The sequence below is a fragment of the Triticum aestivum genome, chromosome 4B, assembly GCF_018294505.1.
Source record: "Triticum aestivum cultivar Chinese Spring chromosome 4B, IWGSC CS RefSeq v2.1, whole genome shotgun sequence".
NCBI classification, from domain to species: Eukaryota; Viridiplantae; Streptophyta; class Magnoliopsida; order Poales; family Poaceae; genus Triticum; species Triticum aestivum.
The window spans coordinates 63,298,441-63,319,958 of NC_057804.1; the positions used below are offsets into that span (position 1 = coordinate 63,298,441).

At 44.9% G+C, this 21,518-nt stretch overlaps 1 protein-coding gene across 3 annotated transcripts; it reads right to left on the reverse strand.

The window, feature by feature from the left end:
• Positions 1 to 6,487: 6,487 nt before the first annotated feature.
• LOC123091036 (CBS domain-containing protein CBSX3, mitochondrial) lies at positions 6,488 to 11,114 on the reverse strand. Of its 3 annotated transcripts, none has more exons than XM_044512424.1 (6): positions 10,835 to 11,114; positions 8,777 to 9,040; positions 8,608 to 8,689; positions 7,227 to 7,300; positions 6,998 to 7,058; positions 6,488 to 6,907 (listed from the first exon to the last, which is right to left on the reverse strand). In XM_044512424.1, exons 2-6 carry the CDS (start codon positions 9,032 to 9,034, stop codon positions 6,765 to 6,767), a joined length of 618 nt encoding a protein of 205 aa, XP_044368359.1. In that variant the 5' UTR covers positions 9,035 to 9,040; positions 10,835 to 11,114; the 3' UTR covers positions 6,488 to 6,764. The 3 variants fall into 3 exon arrangements, with proteins under 3 accessions (XP_044368359.1, XP_044368360.1, XP_044368361.1); XM_044512425.1 differs by lacking the exon at positions 10,835 to 11,114 and adding an exon at positions 10,525 to 10,822; XM_044512426.1 differs by lacking the exon at positions 10,835 to 11,114 and adding an exon at positions 9,406 to 9,426.
• Between the last annotated feature and the right edge of the window lie 10,404 nt (positions 11,115 to 21,518).

Sequence of the window (21,518 nt, forward strand, 5' to 3'; positions counted from 1 at the left end):
CCGTTGAGACGACACTATATGAACTGTGGTTTAGCAAGAAACCCAAGTTGTCGTTTCTTAAAGTTTGGGGCTGCGATGCTTATGTGAAAAAGTTTCATCCTGATAAGCTCGAACCCAAATCGGAGAAGTGCGTTTTCATAGAATACCCAAAGGAAATTGTTGGGTACACCTTCTATCACAGATCCGGAGGCAAGATATTCGTTGCTAAAAATGGATCCTTTCTGGAGAAGGAGTTTCTCTCGAAAGAAGTGAGTGGGAGGAAAGTAGAACTTGATGAGGTAACTGTACCTGCTCCCTTATTGGAAAGTAGTTCATCACAGAAATCAGTTCCTGTGACAAATACACCAATTAGTGAGGAAGCTAATGATATTGATCATAAAACTTCAGATCAAGTTACTACAGAACCTCGTAGGTCTTCCAGAGTAAGATCTGCACCAGAGTGGTGTAGTAATCATGTTCTGGAAGTCATGTTACTAGACCATGATGAACCTACGAACTATGAGGAAGCGATGATGAGCCCAGATTCCGCGAGATGGCTTGAGGCCATAAAATCTGAGATATGATCCATGTATGACAACAAAGTATGGACTTTGATTGACTTGCTCGATGATCAGCAAAGCCATGTTAAATAAATGGATCTTCAAGAGGAAGACAGACACTGATAGTAGTGTTACTATCTACCAAGCTCGACTTGTTGCAAAAGTTTTTCAACAAGTTCAAGGTGTTGAATACGATGAGGTTTTCTCACTCGTATCGATGCTTAAGTCTATCTGAATCATGTTAGCAATTGCCACATTTTATGAAATCTGGCAAATGGATGTCAAAACTGCATTCCTTAATGGATTTATTAAAGAAGAGTTGTATATGATGCAACCAGAAGGTTTTGTCAATCCTAAAGGTGCTAACAAAATGTGCAAGCTCCAGCGATCCATCTATGGACTGGTGCAAGCATCTCGGAGTTGGAATATACGCTTTGATAAGTTGATCAAAGCATATAGTTTTATATGGACTTACGATGAAGCCTGTATTTACAATAAAGTGAGTGGGAGCACTACAGCCTTTCTGATTAGTATATGTGAGTGACATATTGTTGATCAGAAATGATGTAGAATTTTTCTGCAAAGCATAAATGAGTGTTTTAAAGGAGTTCTTTAAAAAAAAGACCTCAGTAAAAGGCTACTTATATATTGAGCATCAAGATCTATTGAGATAGATCAAGACACTTGATAAGATTTTCAATGAGTACATACCTTGGCAAGATTTTTGAAATAGTTCAAAATGGAACAGTTAAAGAAAGAGTTCTTGCCTGTGTTGCAAAGGTATGAAATTGAGTAAGACTCAAATCCCGACCACAGCAGAAAATAGAAAGAGAATGAAAAGTCATTCCCTATGCCTCAGTCATAGGTTCTATAAAGTATGCTATGCTTTGTACCAGACCTATTGTATACCTTGCTCTGTATTTGGCAAGGGAGTACAATAGTGATCTAGGAGTAGATCACTGGACATTGGTCAAGAATATCCTTAGTAAGGACTAAGGAGATGTTTCTCGATTATGGAGGTGATAAAAGAGTTTGTTGTAAAAGTTACATCAGTGCAAACTTTTACACTGATCCAGATGACTCTAAGTCTCAATCTGGATACATATTGAAAGTGGGAGCGATTAGCTAGAGTAGCTCCGTACAGAGCATTGTAGACATAGAATATTTGCAAAATACATACGGCTCTGAATGTGACAGACCCGTTGACTAAGCTTCTCTCACGAGCAAAACATGATCACACCTTAGTACTCTTTGTGTTAATCACATAGCGATGTGAACTAGATTATTGACTCTAGTAAACCCTTTGGGTGTTGGTCACATGATGATGTGAACTATGGGTGTTAATCATATACAGATATGAATATTGGTGTTAAATCACATGACGATGTGAACTAGATTATTGACTCTAGTGCAAGTGGGAGACTGAAGGAAATATGCCCTAGAGGCAATAATAAAGTTATTATTTATTTCCTTATAATCATGATAAATGTTTATTATTCATGCTAGAATTGTATTTACCGGAAACATAATACATGTGTGAATATATAGACAAACAAAGTGTCACTAGTATGCCTCTACTTGACTAGCTCGTTAATCAAAGATGGTTATGTTTCCTAACCATGAACAATGAGTTGTTATTTGATTAACGAGGTCACATCATTAGTAGAATGATCTGATTGACATGACCCATTCCATTAGCTTAGCACCCGATCGTTTAGTATGTTGCTATTGCTTTCTTCATGACTTATACATGTTCCTATGACTATGAGATTATGCAGCTCCCGTTTACCGGAGGAACACTTTGGGTACTACCAAACGTCACAACGTAACTGGGTGATTATAAAGGAGTACTACAGGTGTCTCCAATGGTCGATGTTGGGTTGGCGTATTTCGAGATTAGGATTTGTCACTCCGATTGTCGGAGAGGTATCTCTGGGCCCTCTCGGTAATACACATCACATAAGCCTTGCAAACATTACAACTAATATGTTAGTTGTGAGATGATGTATTACGGAACGAGTAAAGAGACTTGCCAGTAACGAGATTGAACTAGGTATTGGATACCGACGATCGAATCTCGGGCAAGTAACATACCGATGACAAAGGGAACAACGTATGTTGTTATGCGGTCTGACCGATAAAGATCTTCGTAGAATATGTAGGAGCCAATATGGGCATCCAGGTCCCGCTATTGGTTATTGACCGGAGACGTGTCTCGGTCATGTCTACATTGTTCTCGAACCCGTAGGGTCCGCACGCTTAAGGTTACGATGACAGTTATATTATGAGTTTACATGTTTTGATGAACCGAAGGAGTTCGGAGTCCCGGATGAGATCGGGGACATGACAAGGAGTCTCGAAATGGTCGAGACGTAAAGATTCATATATTGGATGATATGGTTAGGCCAAGGGGTCAAGCCCATGAGGCTTTAGATCGGTGCAAAAAGGAGTTTTGCGGAGGCCAGGGGGCCAAACGCCGGAGACCCTGGCATCTGGCCCTGGGCCAGACGCCGAGGCCCATGGCGTCTGGGCCAGACGCCAAGGATTGTGGCGTTTGGTCCTGGAGTCCGAGTGGGACTCTTGCCTTTCGGGAAAAACCGACTTTGAGGAGGCTTTTGCTCCAAGTTTCGACCCCGGGGCTCAACATATAAATAGAGGGGCAGGGCTAGCACCAAAGACACAACAATTGATCCCTTGGATCTCTTAGCCGTGTGCGGTGCCCCCCTCCACCATAGTCCACCTCGATAATATCGTAGCGGTGCTTAGGCGAAGCCCTGCGACGGTAGAACATCAAGATCGTCACCACGCCGTCGTGCTGACGGAACTCTCCCTCGACACTCGGCTGGATCGGAGTTCGAGGGACGTCATCGAGCTGAACGTGTGCTAGAACTCGGAGGTGCCGTAGTTTCGGTGCTTGATCGGTCGGGCCGTGAAGACGTACGACTACATCAACCGCGTTGTGCTAACGCTTCCGCTTACGGTCTACAAGGGTATGTAGACAATACTCTCCCCTCTCGTTGCTATACATCACCATGATCTTGCGTGTGCGTAGGAAATTTTTTGAAATTACTACGAAACCCAACAGTCCCCCCCCTAGGCCGCCCCCCCTTGGAGATGGGATCTCTAGGGGCCGGCGCACCCCCTAGGACCCCTATATAAAGAGGGGAAGGGAGGGCAGCCGCACCCTAGTCCCTGCGCCTCCCTCTCCCACCGTACCACCTCTCCGTCTCGCTGAGCTTGGCGAAGCCCTGCCGAGATCGCCGCTGCTTCCACCACCACGCTGTTGTGCTGCTGGATCTCCATCAACCTCTCTTTCCCCCTTGCTGGATCAAGAAGGAGGAGACGTCTTCCCAACCGTACGTGTGTTGAACGCGGAGGTGCTGTCCGTTCAGCACTAGGATTTTTGGTGATTTGGATCACGACGAGTACGACTCCCTCAACCCCGTTCTCTTGAACGTTTCCGCTCGCGATCTACAAGGGTATGTAGATGCACTCCTCTCTCTCGTTGCTAGATGACTCCATAGATTGATCTTGGTGAAGCGTAGAAAATTTTTATTTTCTGCAACGTTCCCCAACACAAATAAGCTATCTATATGAATGCATTGAAAAAATAACAAGAAAAGAAAAGTTGGAAAAAATTTCTACCTTGGGGGCATTTTGTTAAACACGTTGTGCGCGTCGGCGGCCAGCTCAACGAGTGAGCTCGCCGGTGCTTCGGTAGCCGCCACGCCCGTCAAACGCCCCGCAAGCTTCTTTCCCCTCGCCTTCGAGCTACCGGAGCCGTCGCCGCCTTGTTCTTCTTCGCGGTTGTCTTGCCCTTCTTCGGTCGCACCGCATTGGGGAGCTTCGAGGGGGCGGCGGCGGCATGGGACGGAGCCGGCGCGACGCCACCCGTCGCCGTGGTCATCCGCGGCGGCAAGAAGAGGCTGCGCGCGAGGCCGATGCTCGGCGGAGCTCCGGCGGTGGCGAGGCCAATGCTCCCCGCGCTAGGGTTTCCGGCGGCGGCGACGGCGGGGGAGGGGTCGCGGCTGTAGGATGGGGTGAGCGGGGTGCCGGCGCGTGCGTCCATGGGTGCAATTCGCCGGCACCGGCGCGCGCGGGGCATAGGAGGTGGAGAGGAGAGAGTGCGGCGCGAGCGCTCGAGTGTGCCGCGCGCGGAAGCGGGCGCCCCAAATACACCATGCGAGATAGCGAATCCGACCGCGCGCCCAACTCCTTATACCGCGCGCGCAGTTATTTTGCGCCCGCTGGAGCCACCCGCCGGGTTGCGCGCGCGCTAAAATGGCCAAATTTGCGGCGCATCGCTTGTTTAGCGTGGCTGTTGGAGATGCTCTTAGATCATAAGAGGATAGCATAGAAAGAAATCTCCTAATTGATCCGTTTGTGAACGATCATGCACGCCTGCAGCGTCAGGTGAAGATGTATCTTCTCCCCTTCCTTTGAGATGCTTCAATTACTTACTGCGAAGATGAACAATATGATTAGCGTGAACATAAAATTAAACATAGATGAATGAAGAAACCATCAGCATCATGGCTCGATAGACGCCATGCCCCAGGGTAGGTGCCAACTGTCATGGGAACGATTCCGACAATAAGAGAGGTGTAGGATAAAGGAGCATGATCTATCGAGATGCAAATGGGTAACACGATGGTTTTAGCGAGTTCGGGCCTCTCACGGTGGAGATAACAACCCTACGTCTCGTGCTCCGGAGAGGCTTTGCTTTATCTGGGTATGTATCCCGAGATTACAATGTATGCGAGAGCGGAGAATGAATCTCCATGCCTGAGCTGAGTCCTGAGACTAGACAGAGAGAGGTGGAAGAAAAGAGCCCCCCTATTCTAGTGGTGGGGGGTGGCTTATATAGAGTGCGCCACCCCCTCACCTCCTATGTTACAAAGTGGGGCATGAAAGCCATAATGCCAGCCCACTATCAAGCCTTCACTATAAGAATGATGCCGGCGTATACTCGAGTGAGTCGTACGGTCGAGTGGCGAACTGTCATCCGAGTGGATGGTATGCTACTTGGTCGAGTGGATGGTATGATGCTTGGTCAAGTGGATAGTATGCTGCTTGTCCGAGTGGATAGTATGAAATTTATCTGGACCCCATGCTTTATGATATTTCGACCCTTCGTGGGCCTACCTATTATGTGTATCCCCAACAGCAACGGCAGCGCTTGTTCATCATTTCCTGGACTTTCTTCATGGTGAAAACCTAAGATTTTGGTTGGCAACGACAGCGTTTGTGTATCATTTCATTCTTAGATGCGTTGCTTTTTGGAGACCTTTTATGTTCTTTTACGTGTTGTACTAGTTTTTTTACGTGTTGTACTCGGTGGTGGTATGTGTGTTGTTGTTGAGAAAAGTCGGTTGGTGAGACCTTCGCCAACCTTTCTTTTTTCTTTCTTTTTATTTATGTCTTTATGACATCATGGAGGGGCGTAGCATGGGTAGTTTTTTTACGTGTTGTATTCGGTGATGGTATGTATGTTGTTGTTGAGAAGAGTCGGTTGGCAAGACCTTCGCCAACCTTTCTCTTTTCTTTGCTTTTATTTATGTCTTTATGACATCATGAAGGGGGCAGAGCATGGGTAGTAAGTTATTTTACGTGCTATATTCAGTGGTGGTATGTACTCCCTTCACCCGGAAATACTCGTTGGAGAAATGAATGTATCTAGACATATCTTAGTTTTACATACATCCATTTTTATCAACTTCTCCGACAAGCAACTTCTCCGACAAGTATTTTGGGACAGAGGAGGTATGTTGTTGTTGATAAGAGTCAGTTGGCGAGACCCTCGCCAACCTTTCTCGTTTCTTTCTTTTTATTTATGTCTTTATAACATCATGGAGGGGCAGAGCATGGGTCTAATTGGTATCTTCGCGATATTAATATATTCTTTTTTGAAAAACGAATGACTGTCGACAACAACGGATAAGAAAACATTAGCACGGTGAAACTCAAGTATCCTTTCCGGGACACTCCCAAGCTTTATTCTGCGTCTATCACCATCCGCTGAGATGGCCTATACGCTCCAGAAACAAGCGCGCGGCGGCGAGTGCCGCCACAGAAATATACACTAAATAAGCAGGAAAACATCACACACGCAAATTCAAGTTCAACGGCCATTGTCCGCGAAGAAACACGGCCTATTTCGTCATCATCACCCTGGTCGTTATTGTAGAGTTCACTCAAAGGGACGCCCTGCAAAACGGCGGGGTCCTAGTACCCACCCTGGATGTAGGCGTTGAGCCGGTTCAGCTCCTCCTTGTGCTCGCTGACCACCGCGCGCACCACGTCGCCGATGGAGACCATCCCCATCATCTCGGTGCCGCTGATCACCGGGATGTGCCTGATACGCTTGTCTGCACGCCGTGCCATGGTTAGGGTTCAGTGCTTTACAGAACATCTGGTGTGCAATGACAAATGAACTCGATCAGGCGGGGTTATGTTACCTGTCATCAGCTGCATTGCTTTCAGGACTCTGGTTTCAGGTTTCACCGTGATCAGCTTGTTCTGTCAAAATGATGCTTTGTCAATGAAGCTCGGCGCGTTCACATAATTGTCATTCCACTTCACATGCTTATGACTAGAGTTTTTGTACTAATTTTATTCAGGGTGTACGGGGCAGACAGAAAATCAGAACATCCCCTAAAAAAAATGAGAACATTGTATGAGCGGTACCTCTTCGGTCATGATATCTCCAACTTTGGTTGACTTGGAGGATCGACCCTGCACTATGATTTTCCGGAGATAATCTGAAAAGACAAGTAACATAATGTTTGTTACATAGGTAAATCTTGGTTTACAAAGCTGGTCAGGTTGCTGTCCTGTTCTTTTGATCACTATGTAGTATTGGTTTTATTTTCAGGCACATCTTCATATACTCCTATCTTGCCAGAGTGGTAGTCAGAGTTGGCATTGATGCTGGCTGATACTTCCTCCGTTCCGAATTACTTGTCGCGGAAATGGATGTATCTAGAACTAAAAAATGTCTAGATACATCCATTTCTACGACAAGTAATTCCGAACGGAGGGAGTACTATTTATGGAGATTATAGGCGAAGGGGTCAATGACTTGATGAGATTGAAGATCAATGAACAAGATCTTTGCAACTGTGAGTGTTTGAGTGGCAGGCTCAAAGTTGGCGACCGTTAAAGGTTCATCTGGCTTCAAAGAGCGAATTATTTATGCTAGCTGGAGGTTCAGGATCAGAGTTCAACCATTATGGTACAGGATCAGAGTTCAAGTATTTAATGGCACAATGGTCCAAAGCGTTTATGCTAGATGTAGGTCCAGGATCGGAGTTCAACTATTTATGGCACAATAATACATGGTTCAAAGCATATACTTCCTTTTTGCACCTGAACTCTCCCTAAATACTTAATGATTTCCTTTTTGTTGCGAACTCATGGTAACTTGGTGGCTGCAATTTCAACATGAGAATAGGATCATCAAATGTTCTTTCATGTATATGTTCCACTTGATAGGGCCATACAGGCTTGTGGCACCCTATCTGCAGGTTCTTGATGCATGATGCGTTAAGATTTATTCACCAGTCCTAAGATTCTTGACTGACAGATTATAATGCATGTAAGAAACAAGGGTTGTTATCTTTTATCAAGCATTTGCACCTTTATTATACAGCTTTTACTCAGAGTCCTTCATGTTATTCGTTTTTTTCTTTATAACTAGCAAGATGCCATCAAGATGCATTTGTATGAGTTGTTTATCTTGTGAGAGAAAAGGATGAACGAGGGAAGGCCTTTTTGCAAATATGGAGAGGGGTGTGGGTATCTTTTTGCAAAATTGCCATAGTTTCCTTCCTATCCGTCAGATATAAATCGGACGGCCTATATTGCAGGATGGCAGGCACACCATCATCACCAACTCTATTTTTTATAAGAGTAGAGATGTAGAATAAAGAAGGCAAGGACATAAACCAAGAAAACGCATGTCACATATAAACACATAACAATGGATGTTAGCAATAGTATCTAACTTTTACTCTTTAGCACGTGATTTGGTCTGTTTCCATCACAGAGAGTTTATAGACCAGTTTACCTCTCTCTGTGACGATGCCAGCAATTGATTTATCTTCCCCGGGTTTAACAACCACCAAAGCTCCCACATTGTGCTGTGTCATCTGTTGAGACTCTTTTCGTCACTCAAAACCATAAATATTTCCTACTTATGGAGCAATATGACCACTGGACTAGTAGGGAAATCATACCGATTTGACAGCATCATAGACACTGTCATCAGTGGTGCACCAGAGCCATGATCCATCAGCACTCTTCCCTTTGGACTTCAAAATGTCCGCAACAGTGCTGCTCTCAAATCCACTCTCCTCTATTTGAGCAGGTGATACTGACATGAAGCGCGGGAACACAGCAGGCAGCATAGCAGGCTTCACAACACTGATGTGTTGCAGGACAGCAGATTTGAGCACACTGCCATGTGATCCGATAGCTTGAATTGCTCGCTGCATTTTGTTCTGCGTCAAATCATACATAAAGAAACAATTACTTCATTTCTAACCAAGGGGACAACTGACTTGTGACTTCTTCGATATTAGAAAGAGTAGTATTTTCCTAGTTAGAATGAAGATGTTATAGACAGTTTTTTAAAGTACAGTATTTTTTATGGATAATATAGATCAAACAATATATCTATACGACCGAAAAATTCAATCCGGAAAAAAGATTAGTAAATAATATCATAAGCTGATTATTTCAAGAAGATGAGCTATTAAACAGGCAGCACATGATGTAGGGAAACATTAACTGAATAGAATGTGAAAAGGAGGTGAAGTACATATGGGGAAAAAGATGGGACTTTAGTAATGACATGTAACTCAACTGCCGAAGTTTACACTAACATGAACCAAGGCTGAAAGCAAGTTTTTCCCAACGTCTGTCTCTGTAACACAAGTTTTTTGGATCAGGCAATTTGCCTTCTCGGACTGGAGTCAGAACCAAAGTACATAGTAAGAAAATTACAGCACGGGAGAAGGGTGATCAATTACTACATGGCTTCAATATGTGGGATTGGCTAAAGCCTAAAACTAAGGATGCTGTCAGACAAAGCAAAGAGACTAGCTCATAACCACACGATGGCAGTTGACTAACACACAGAATTAAAAAAATGTGAAAGAGTGGATAAGTGGAAGCATTTGCCCAATAATGTAGCTGTTCTCACTGTTTCACATAAACAAACAAACCTATCTCCATCCTACAGGAAACACCATATCAAATTAGAGCTAGTTCCTACTTCCTAGTGGGCTGATGCAGTGAAAAGGATGCCGAGCTTATCTATCATTTTGTACACTAGCCAGTAAAGAGGTAGGAAATACCGGAGAAAAGTAATTTATGCACAGAAAAATCGGTCGAATTAGTCCTCAAATTTTCTTTTGTTGAATCATCTGTTAGAACTGAACCCGGCACGTCGGCATAGCCACGTAGCATGTCCTGCCCACTAATCAATTTCATTTGGACTTATGTATACTTTAGAGAACCCACTATCAATATGTCCACCCACCCTACTTGATGTGATGTGTTAACACAACATCTTTATATGTCTCTGGCAGGACGTTTTCAGAGATTAGCAAACTAGAAGCATTTATTCATGTCACAATCAAAGAAATAAGGAATCACCAACGAAGAGGGAATCCAACTGACGACTTTCACCCGGAACACTGAACTCTATGCACTCCCAAGGTATTCGATTCGGCGCTATGGACTCGCTCCCGGTGCAAGAACCGAACGAACGACCGGATCACGGACAACAAAACAACTTGTATTTTTATACTTGTGCAACTACGAACTAATTGATACGCAGGAACAGCACACTGAAACACTCGCTAATCTGGACAGACAAAACTATAAGAAATCTAAGAAAGGAAACAGATCAAGCGCACCAAAAAACAAACAGAAGAAATCAAGCAGCTGAGTTCCTTGACAGAAAAGAGAAGAAACGTACTTTCCGGTGACAGCTTTCCGCCCCCTTTCAGCGTTTCTTCTGCTAAATCTAAGGTGAACAGCAGCCGGCTAGCAGAATGACGTGAAAAACAACAGATCGTGGAGAAACCTAGAGGAAGAACACCGGGAGCACACTCATCTGACCCTTCTGCTCGCTTCAGGATGACAGCACGCACTGTACACGCATTTCTTTCAGAACTAATACCTCCACAGATCGGTCATGAACTAGGCAGCTAGTACTACGGACCGACCCATCGCATGGATTTGATTGGACCGGAGGAAGGGGGAAGGAGAGGGAGAGGCCGCTTTACCTGCGTGGCCACGGGACTGAGCTTCGGTTCTGGGAGGAGCAGCGAGTTGCGGGGAGGAAGAAGATGGGGGAGGGACACTTGTGATGCTGCGAGGCAATGGTGGGGGTGACGAGCGCTAATTAAAGCGACACTCCTCTGCTCTCGCGGTGAGGTGGTGGAGGCATGTGAGGGCACTCGGTCTTATCCACACGGCCCTGTCTGCTTTGCACTTTTGGTTCCATTCTCTTTTGTTTAACCTTTTGTTTTGGACTTTTGGTTCTCCAGCTGGTACTCTCCTCTGCTCAGTTTCCTGTAAACTATCACGCAACTGGGGCGAGCCAGAAATGATAGGATGCAGCACACGGACTCGTATGCACTTCTCCGTTTCTTTTGCCAACAACCTCACTTTATATCCGTGGCAAAAAAGACTATCGCTTTGGGTTAGGGCATGTACAATGGTGGTGTTGACATCAGATTTTGACACAGACAGGACTTAATTAAGACGGTCTCAAATGAAAAAGTTATCTACATGTAAAAGTTCCGTATTATCGACACAAAAATCTTTGAAGTTTTGGTCATCGCCATCCGATCTCATCTCGAGGAGTGAAGTTATGCTCGAAATACTAGAATTTTGTATGCAAAGTACTGTTCGGCCAATTAGGCCTCAGAGACAGCCTCATATGAGAAAAGTTTATACACGGATTGTCTTCGCCTCGTTGAAACAATCGATTTTGATATAAAAATCATCTCATTCCGAGTTCATATACAAAAAATTGGAGCAAATGCACTGCGGACCTATCATGAGTAAAACTTGGTCGGGGGCATCAGACACCCATGTGGGTGATGTCTGATAGGTCGCGCGAGTGATTCAGTCCTCAAGATGGCCTCAAATCGAAAAACATTCAACACTAAAGTTTTTCGTATCGTTGAAACGGTTAAATTTTCTTTTGCGCGCATCTTCATCCGAGGTCGTTTGTGGCATGTGAGAGTCAAAAACCAAACTGATGTCTCAGACTTGCTTAAATCCGAGTTCGGTTAATTTTGAAAAGATTTGGGCGGGATTTGGAGTTCTTTTCTTGTACGAAAAGTCCAGCCGCCTCATAAATAGATGAGAGGTGATGGCCGGTTGAACAACACACAACCGAACAAATACATCTACTACTTTTTCGTGTTCATCTATCATGTATCCTTGTATCTTTCTTCTTGTTCTTCGTCGTTCTTCAACAATGGAGGGCTGCGAATGCACGAGGCTCTAGGGGTGGTCAGGTCGACCTAGGGCAGCCCATAGCTGCCGCGTGCCCTGACGGGGTCCCTCCCGGATGTGTGGGTTTTCGGGTCTACAAAAGCGCCCGTCGGATTGTTTGCGTACCGCGCTTCCGCCCGGGTATCCTTCGACGTGAGCTGCGGTGCATCACCCCCGGCGTCGAGGGTACACGATGACGTGTTTGTGTGCGAACACAATTTTTAACGACTCCATTGGAGACGAAGCTTTGAACGGTCTCCAACCCGTTCTAGGGCCAGTTCTTTTCAGCGGCTTAAAAAATAAGCTGCCTCTTCACAGCTTATAAAATAAGCCGCCTCTAAATTTTTCCAAAACTTCTGAATTAGTTATCCATAATTAGTTTAGAAGCCCTAATGAATATAAAAAACGGCTTATGGGAAAAGCTGGGAAGAGGCGGCTTATCTTTTAAGCCACCCAAAAGAACTGGCCCTTAGTTACCAAGAGATCGTCATCTAGGATTTGCAATCTACAAAGGTAATATGAATATCCAATTCACATATGTAGATGCAAATAATTCATATGTTTTTGCTAGATCATCTAATGAGCATAATGTATCGATTAGCCCTAGCTTTATCAATTATGCATCTAATTATGTGCAAGAGCCGATGCAACAAAAATCTTCATGCTTCTACCTCATATAATTTTAGCAGCATGCAACATATGTATTCCAACTCCCATGCATCGGCAACCCCACAAATCCATATGCCGATGAACAATATGATGGGTTTGGTTAATCAAGTTGAAACACCTCACACAGGAACTTCCGATAGTATGGAACAAAGTTTTTCACATTTTTATTCATCGGCAACTAACTTGCAATATGTTAATAAAAACATGCTGGTGGATAGGGGAATTGGCCATGTTACTACTAGTTATCCGACCAATTATCCTTAGTCGTCATATGCTACATCTCATGCTACTAATTTTTTGGCACTATATGCAACTATAGGTATTCATAATTCGGCTTCACACCATCACGCTAATAGCCGAATAAGTGAAAATTCTATAGGATCACATAGGATCACATGTGTCTTCACCTAGTATCGTAGCATACAATGTTTTCCCTGCACAATTACAGAATTTCGACGACATCTCATTACTGAAAGAGTCTAAAAGTGTCGGGGGGCAATTCTATCCAAATTGGGTCATTAAGAAAAATCTGATGTCTTTTTGGGACGAATGCAATGTTGTTCTACATGAGTTAATAAAAGAGGGAAAACCTATTAATTCTACTGCAATACAAGCTAGATTATGTCAAAAAGAGAAAGCATTGGGTGTGGATAGAATTATCAAAAAAGTGGTGATTCGGATAACAAAGTTATTTCGGTTATTGAAAAGACCGAATCAAATATTACGTATGCCGAATCTGTTCTAGAAAAAGAGGACGACAAGGTGTTGGGGAGCTATTCAAAAGAGGAACACCATATCGTTCAAGTAACACAACCATCATGCTTTTCCAACGTGTTTGAAAAGGTATGTCTAGCAAGTGATTTATATATCTTCTGATTTGGTCGCAACTTTATTGTTGATGCTTCTTTAAGAAAAAAAATTATAAGTAATTTTGAAAGACCAATGAAGAAGGGTAATTTACATGTTGGCAATAAAATTGTTATAGAACATATCGGTCAACCAATTGTGCCATTTATAAAGACCGATAATGAATTATTATTGCAGCCAAAGTTTTTCTCATTGCTTTATTTAAAGTTCATATCTAATTAGGTAGCTTTGGTTGCTTCATACTTGGCTTACGCATGGTCTCAATTGAGAAATGTATGTTCTAACTACTTTGATTTCAGAAATTTAAAGCCAAGGTTATACTCTATTGAGAAAACCAATGATAGTATAATTTCCTTTTCAAAGACATCGGAAATAGAGTGCAAAACACAATGCATAGCCGAATGGGGTAATGAAAAATCTGAACCATTCGTTTGCTTAACTCCAAAGTCGTTCTCACAACAAGATCGCCTAGATAATAAAAAGTTTACCTTCAATTCAAGCATGAATGATCGAATATTTGATTTGTTGCTGAAAAATAATTACATGAGAATTCTTGATCAACATCTCAAGCCATCAATTCAAGGACGAATGTATTGTAGGTTGCATCATTCGTTCAAACATAATTTTGAGGATTGCAATATGTTTCGTCAAATAGTTAAATCGACCATTCATAAAGGACGATTGAAATTTGTCGAGACACCAAGAGATGACCATTCTATTCTGATTGGTCCTGATGGCAAACGGTTTTTGCATCGGCTGCTTCAAACTGATCCATTTAAACATGAGAAGGTAAAAACTGCAAATATTGGGATCAAGCTTTCAAATAAGGAAGTTGTTCAAGAGCACAATAAAATATTCTCGAGGGCAAAAATTCCATCAAAGTTGCAATGAAGATGCCAAGTACTGGGGGAAACAAGAAAATCCAAAGATCGATGCAAGCAAAGGGCGAGGTAAGCACAAAGCTAAGAAGCCAAAAGTCACTTTCGCGCAACTATTAGAAAAATATCAGAATATAAGTGAGGAGAAAATTGCTTATCACCAAGTAATTCAAAAGCGTCAAGATCACCCCCTAGGTGCAAACCTAAGGATCAGTATTGCAAAAGTGAGAGTTTCAGTGCAACATATTCATATCCTTATTTTTGGCCGCCAATGACAATGCCGTGGATGCCTCGCCATGCTCATGTAAATCCATATCCATCATGGGACAGGTATGATACAAGGGCACATTCTCCATCTTATTATAAACCATCTCACCAATACTATGCAGCTCCAAGAAGACCAACCTTTAGTGGACAGTCATATGTTCAAGACCGTTTCAATAAAAAAAGAATCGGTCCAGAGCTCAAGAAAGAAGATAGAGGTGGTCAAGCAAGAATATCGAGTCAAAAAAGATGGTTGTAAGTGTGCTAGTTCAGATTTGGTTTCAAATGAAAAAGAGCCAATTGAGATGTTGACATTGGCTAGTAAAGGCAATGAGATGAATCAATCAATTGTTGAGAGTCAAAATGTCAAATCTGAAGAAAAGAACTTGAGAGTGCACATGGCTAAAAAAGAATTGCCATTGGTCGAAACAAAATCACAGCTGAGGTGCCCACTCGGCTTATCATATTGGAAAGGGAGGAATTAGAAAAGCTAAGTGCACAAGAGCTGAGAAAGAAGAACATGGCATGGATTCCCAAAGGAGGCACTCAAAACAAAAATGATATGCAAGCTTCCATTGCAAGATGTGCAACAAAGGTGAAAAAAGAGAAGAGTAAATGCTATGAACAACCAAGACGGAGGTTTCAACATCTTCGGCCCACACATTATCCACATTCTCCAACTACGCCATTGATGTCGATGCCATGGAATTCATCCTCAGGTATGATTGGTTGCCCTCCACGGGTTTATTTTGATCCATCACTACTGCAGGATGCTGCTAACGTGACACTACGATCAGAGACCCTTTAACAAAACTGTGTGCGATGCATTAATCCCAAACGGTGATGTAAAAAATCATCAGAAAAGATGCAAAACGCTTGCGATGGCGGAGACATCAAACACGGTTCAGATTTTAGTTGCGTCTGCGATGCAGGGCATACGGTTAATCCATACGAACTGTTTGCGATGAGACAGAACAACAGAAATGGGCAGTCATATCAAGGTGTGTGCGATATACGACGTACAATTCGCTCAAATGAACTGTTTTCTATTAGGGAATGCAACAGAAGCAGTTAGCCAGATGAAGGTGTGTGTGATATACGGCCTTGTAGGATCAAAAGTATGTCTAGAGGGGGGGTGATTAGACTACTTGACCAAATAAAAATCTAGCCTTTTCTCAATTTTAGTTCTTGGCAGATTTTAGCAACTTAGCACAAGTCAAGCAATCAACCTACACATGCAATTCTAAGAGTATAGTAGCGGAATGTAAATCATTGCATATCAAGGTAAGGGGAGGAGTTTGGAGGGAGCAAACGCAATGTTGACACGGAGATTTTTGTCATGGTTCCGATAGGTGGTGCTATCGTACATCCACGTTGATGGAGACTTCAAACCACGAAGGGTAACAGTTGCGCGAGTCCACGGAGGGCTCCACCCATGAAGGGTCCATGAAGAAGCAACCTTATCTATCCCACCACGGGCATCGCCCATGAAGGACTTGCCTCACTAGGGTAGATCTTCACAAAGTAGGCGATCTCCTTGCCCTTATAAACTCCTTGGTTCAACTCCACAATCTTGACGGAGGCTCCCAAGTGACACCTAACCAATCTAGGAGACACCACTCTCCAAAAGGTAATACATGGTGTGTTGTTGATGAACTCCTTGCTCTTGTGCTTCAAATGATAGTCTCCCCAATACTCAACTCTCTCTCATAGGATTGGATTTGGTGGAAAGATGATTTGAGTGGAAAGCAACTTGGGGAAGGCTAGAGATCAAGATTCATGTGGTTGGATTGGAATATCTTGGACTCAACACATGAGTAGGTGGTTCTCTCTCAGAAAATGAATGCTGGAAGTGTAGGCACGTACTGATGGCTTCCCCCACGAATGAGGAGACGGTGGAGGGGTATATATAGCCTCCACGCAAAATCTAACCGTTACACACAATTTACTAAACTTGGTGGGAATGAATGAGAAAACTCGGTCGGACCGATTTAGTTCATAATGTGACCGTTAGGCATTTCGGTGGGACCGACATGTCAACTCGGTGGAACTGATTTTGTTAGGGTTAGGGCATAATGTAATCTCGGTTGGACCGATTACACAAACTCGGTTGGACCGACTTCGGTAATAAGAAAACCAGAGAGTTGGTCAGGCAAACTCGGTGGGACCGATTCGCTCATCTCGGTGGGACCGAAACGTTACGTTTGCATTGCGAACTCGGTGGGACCGATCGCTCATCTCGGTTGGACCAAAATGTTACGAAGGGAAACAGGGAGTTTGAAATCCCATCTCGGTGAGACCGAGATCCCTATCGGTTAGACCGAAGTGACTAGGGTTTCTGGCAGTGGCTATGTCAAATGAACTCGATGGCGTCGGTTGGATCAAATCGGTGGGGCCGAGTTTGAATTTTGGTTTGGGACATATATGGATATGAGAAAGTGGTTGAGTGCTTTTGGAGCATATCACTAAGCATTTTGAGAAAGCAAGCCATTAAGCAACACCTCATCCCCTTTTAATAGTATTGACTTTCCTATAGACTCAATGTGATCTTGGATCACTAAAAGTAAAATGTAGAGTCTTGAGCTTTTAGAGCTTGAGCCAATCCTTTGTCCATAGCATTTTGAGGGGTCCACATTCCTAATCCATGCCATGCCAATCATTGAACTTTCCTGAAATATTCATCTTGAAATAACATGAGTTCAATGAGCTATATGTTGTTAATCATTACCAAAACCACCCAGGGATAGTTGCACTTTCAATCTCCCCCTTTTTGGTAATTGATGACAACATATGGATCAAAGCTTCGACAAATGATAATAAGATTGAAATACATCGTCCCTTTGAGAAGTATGTGATAAGCAAGAGCTCCCCCTAAATTTGTGCATTATTTAAAATTTGCTTTGGACTACAAATGCACAATTTGTTAGGATCATGGGTCACTCTTCCATGTCACATACATCTTGGTGGAGCGCTCAAAATGATAACAATTAAAAGCATGCACTCATCACCAAGCAAAGTGAATGATCATATAGGGATATAAGGGATAATATCATTCAAGCACACATTAAAGTAGCATATGATCAACCACATGATCATCCAAGTATCTCACAGAAGGACATAATGTATCAAGCAAACACACATTAAAGTTCAACCAAATAAAGTGTAGGAGAGACAAAAAGCAACACACACACACTCTCTCTCTCTCTAAGACTAAGATCTATACATATTTCTCCCCCTTTGGCAACAAGTTACCAAAAAGTTCAAATATGCATAGTGCTATGCATCTCTCAGGCTTGGTCTCCATGAGGTAGGGTAGTGATGACTCCAAGAACAAAGGCTTCAGTTGATGTAGCTGGAGTTGCTGGAGTGGCTGCTGGAGGTGGCATTGAAGCTGTGGCTGCTGATGCAGATGTAGTAGCTCGTGTATCTAGAACTAACACTACAGCAGACCTCTGACCTCTTGGCACATACTGAAAGGATTCTGTAGTTGCCTTGCCCTTCTTATCCTCTGCTTCCTCCTGGAGCTGCTCAACTATTGACTGAATCTCGGTTACTTTTACATCAAGATCATATAATTTTTGCTCAATGATTCTCTCCAAACTCTCCTGATTCTGAGTCAGGGTGGCCAAGCCCTTCTCAATCCTCAAGGTGGATTGGATCAGAAATCCAAGTTGATCTTGTTTGCTCTTCAAGAACACATGAGATGCCTCTTCTGCACTTGGCATCTTTGTAGCTTTCTCTGCCCTTGCCTCTGCTCTCTTCTCATGTGCTTGCACCGATGAAGGATCATTCTCATCCATCAGAATTGTGTTATCCTCAAAATCTGGCTTGAGAGGTAAGTGCTCCTTGTCCAACAAATAAGTGCCTATGCCCATCTTTGAGTTGATGAGCACCTGAATTTGTGGAGCATACTCACAAGACCTCTTCTATCTGCAGCTGTCCTCTTGATTGTCTCTACAATCAGACTCATCACCTTGAACTTCTAAGGGACATAAAAAATGTGCAGCAAGTTGATTGAATGTCCTCTAATCATCCTGTGATCTCCATACTTAGGCAAAAGAGTATGCCTCAGGATGGTGTTGATTGTAGGCAGATCAGACAACAGAAACTTCACTGAGCCCAACTTATGAGTTTCTAGGGCATCATCAGAAATTTCCTTGTACATACACTACAAAAAAAAGACACATCCGTGACATTTTGGGCCGAACGAAATTTTTTTCTGTCATACATATGACACTTCTATGATGATAATTGTGACAAAACTCGGTATCATCATAGATGTGGTGGGCTCCTACTTCTATGACAAAATATCATGACAGAAAATGGGCTTTTCGTCCTGGGCGGGCCGGAGACGCAGCTGCATGACATTCTTTGGGCCGTCCATGATGGAAAAAACCATGGTAGAAGCGAGGGCGAGGAAAATTAGGGGAGTTTCCGGTTATGGTGGGAGGTCGGGGGCCGAGCGATGCGCGTTTCTCTCGTACACGTACGCGCATGTGTGTGGGACGTTGGCTTTAACTGAACCCGAGTGAGGGCATTGGGCTCTAACTGAACCCGAGTGGTTGCACTGCAGGCTACGCGTTACTGAACCCGAGCGATCGATCGATGGCTATTAACTGAACCCGATCGAGCGATTCCTTCGCTACTGGTGCTAACTGAAGCCGATCGATGCTGCCTCTGGGATGAACAGTGAGCGTTGCGGGGGGGGGGATGAACAGTGAGCGGTGGCGTTTCCTCTGGATGAACAGGACCCCATGGTGTGGACGGCTGGATGAACATTAGACGGTGGAGGGGTGCCCGTGAAGGGGTGGTTGAACAGTAGTCGGTGGAGTAGCGCGCGGAGGCTGGATGAACAGGAGCCCGTGGAGGCTGGAGGAGGTCGACGGTAGCCCTTGGAGGCTGGAGGAGGTCGACGGTGGAGATGAACAGTATCTCGTGGAGTCCTCTTTTGCGGTACGCCACACCCCTCCCAATGAACAGGACCCCCGTTTCGACCGTAGCGCTCCAACACAAGTCTGTTTCGTCCGTTTTGCGGTACGCCACACCCCTTCCGATCAACAGGACCCACGTTTCGACCGTAGCGCTCCAACACAAGTCTGTTTCGTCCGTTTTGCGGTACGCCACACCCCGCCCGATCAACAGGACCCCCATTTCGACCGTAGGAGGTTCGTTTCCTCCGTTTTGCAGTACGCCAGACCCCTCCCAATGAACAGGATACCGTTTCAAACGTGGCTGGTCGAACACAAGGTCATTTCCTCCGTTCCGCAGTACGCCAGGCCTCATTTCCATCGCCTGTTCCGTCCAAGCCCTCCCGATGAACACGACCACGCATTCCATTCTGACCCAGCCGGTTGGCTCCCACGAGTTCCGTTGCCTCCCGATGAACACGACACATTCTGTTGCCTCCCTATGAACATGACGCATTTCGTTGCCTCCCCATGAACACGACGACGACGATGTTTCTCCGTTCCGACCCAGCCATGTACACGAGCCCTGGCCGTACGTATGCGCGAGTAGGCGTTCGAGAGCCCGCCCGTATGTACACATACGTGGCCGTATTGTCTTTCTTGCACCTTGGCCGCTGTACGTACGTGTACATGCTACGTGCGCACCTCTACTACGACACGTGCGCGCCTCTACATCGACTAGTATATATGTACGTACACGCGCGACTAGAATGACAACGCTATGTATGCTTCGACAAGGTGGGTCCCGACTGTCATGCAATTCCTTGTGTGCAAAGATGTAGCTGGTGGGTCCCAGCAGTCGGGAGGCGAATCGTTTTGTGTTTTTTTGCCCGGACGCACTTCCTTGCGTGCGAAGGTGTAGCTGCTGGGTCCCAGCAGTCATGGGGGCGAATCGTTTTTTTGCCCGGACGCACTTCCTTGCGTGCGAAGGTGTAGCGGTGGGTCCCAGCAGTCAGGGGGGCGAATCGTTTTTTTCGGACGCACTTCCTTGCGTGCGAAGATGTAGCTGGTGGGTCCCAACAGTCAGGGGGAAAATCGTTTTTTTTCGGACGCACTTCCTTGCGTGCGAAGATGTAGCTGGTGGGTCCCAGCCGTCAGGGGGCGAATCATTTTTTTCGCGAAATACGGTGGCCCGTCCGGTGGGTCCCCGCTGTCAGGTGGATGAATAATTATTTTGCGCGTAATAAGGAGGCACTTTCTTGTGGCTACCGTGGACCCAGCTGTCAGCATCTCCACGTACAGTCCATGTCCGATGGAAGTCATTCCTTGACCACGTTGACCACGCCGCACCGAGAGCACCATGGCGGTGGACGACGGCGAGGCCTAGGAAGGGGACGACGCAGAGCCAGGGAAGACGCGGCGGTGGATGCACACACGGAGAGGAGTACGAGGGTTCACTGGTTCGGCTGCGTTGCCGTCGCCGCAGAATAACAGGGGGTGTGGGTGAGTGGAGGGATGGCCTGACCAGCGGTGGGAGTAGTAGGGGGCGATGAGGCCTCCGCAGCAGCACAGCCAGCCACGGGAGGCAGGAGTAGGCGGCACGACCGGCTGCTTTGGGCGGCTGGAGCAAGAAGACCAGAGGTTGAAGAAGCACGACGGCCGTTGGATGGACATCGTACGGTCACTGCAGCTAGAATCGTTTATATTGACTAAGTTGACAAAGCCCTTGGTACGTCAACTTAGTAGGCCCACAGGTCAGCTTCCGAAACGGGGTGCCCCAGATGTCACGCGGAGGAATCATTTTTTGGGCGGGTGAAGCTAGAATATCCGAGATTGAAGAAGAAGCACGGCATCCGTTGGATGGACATCCAACGACC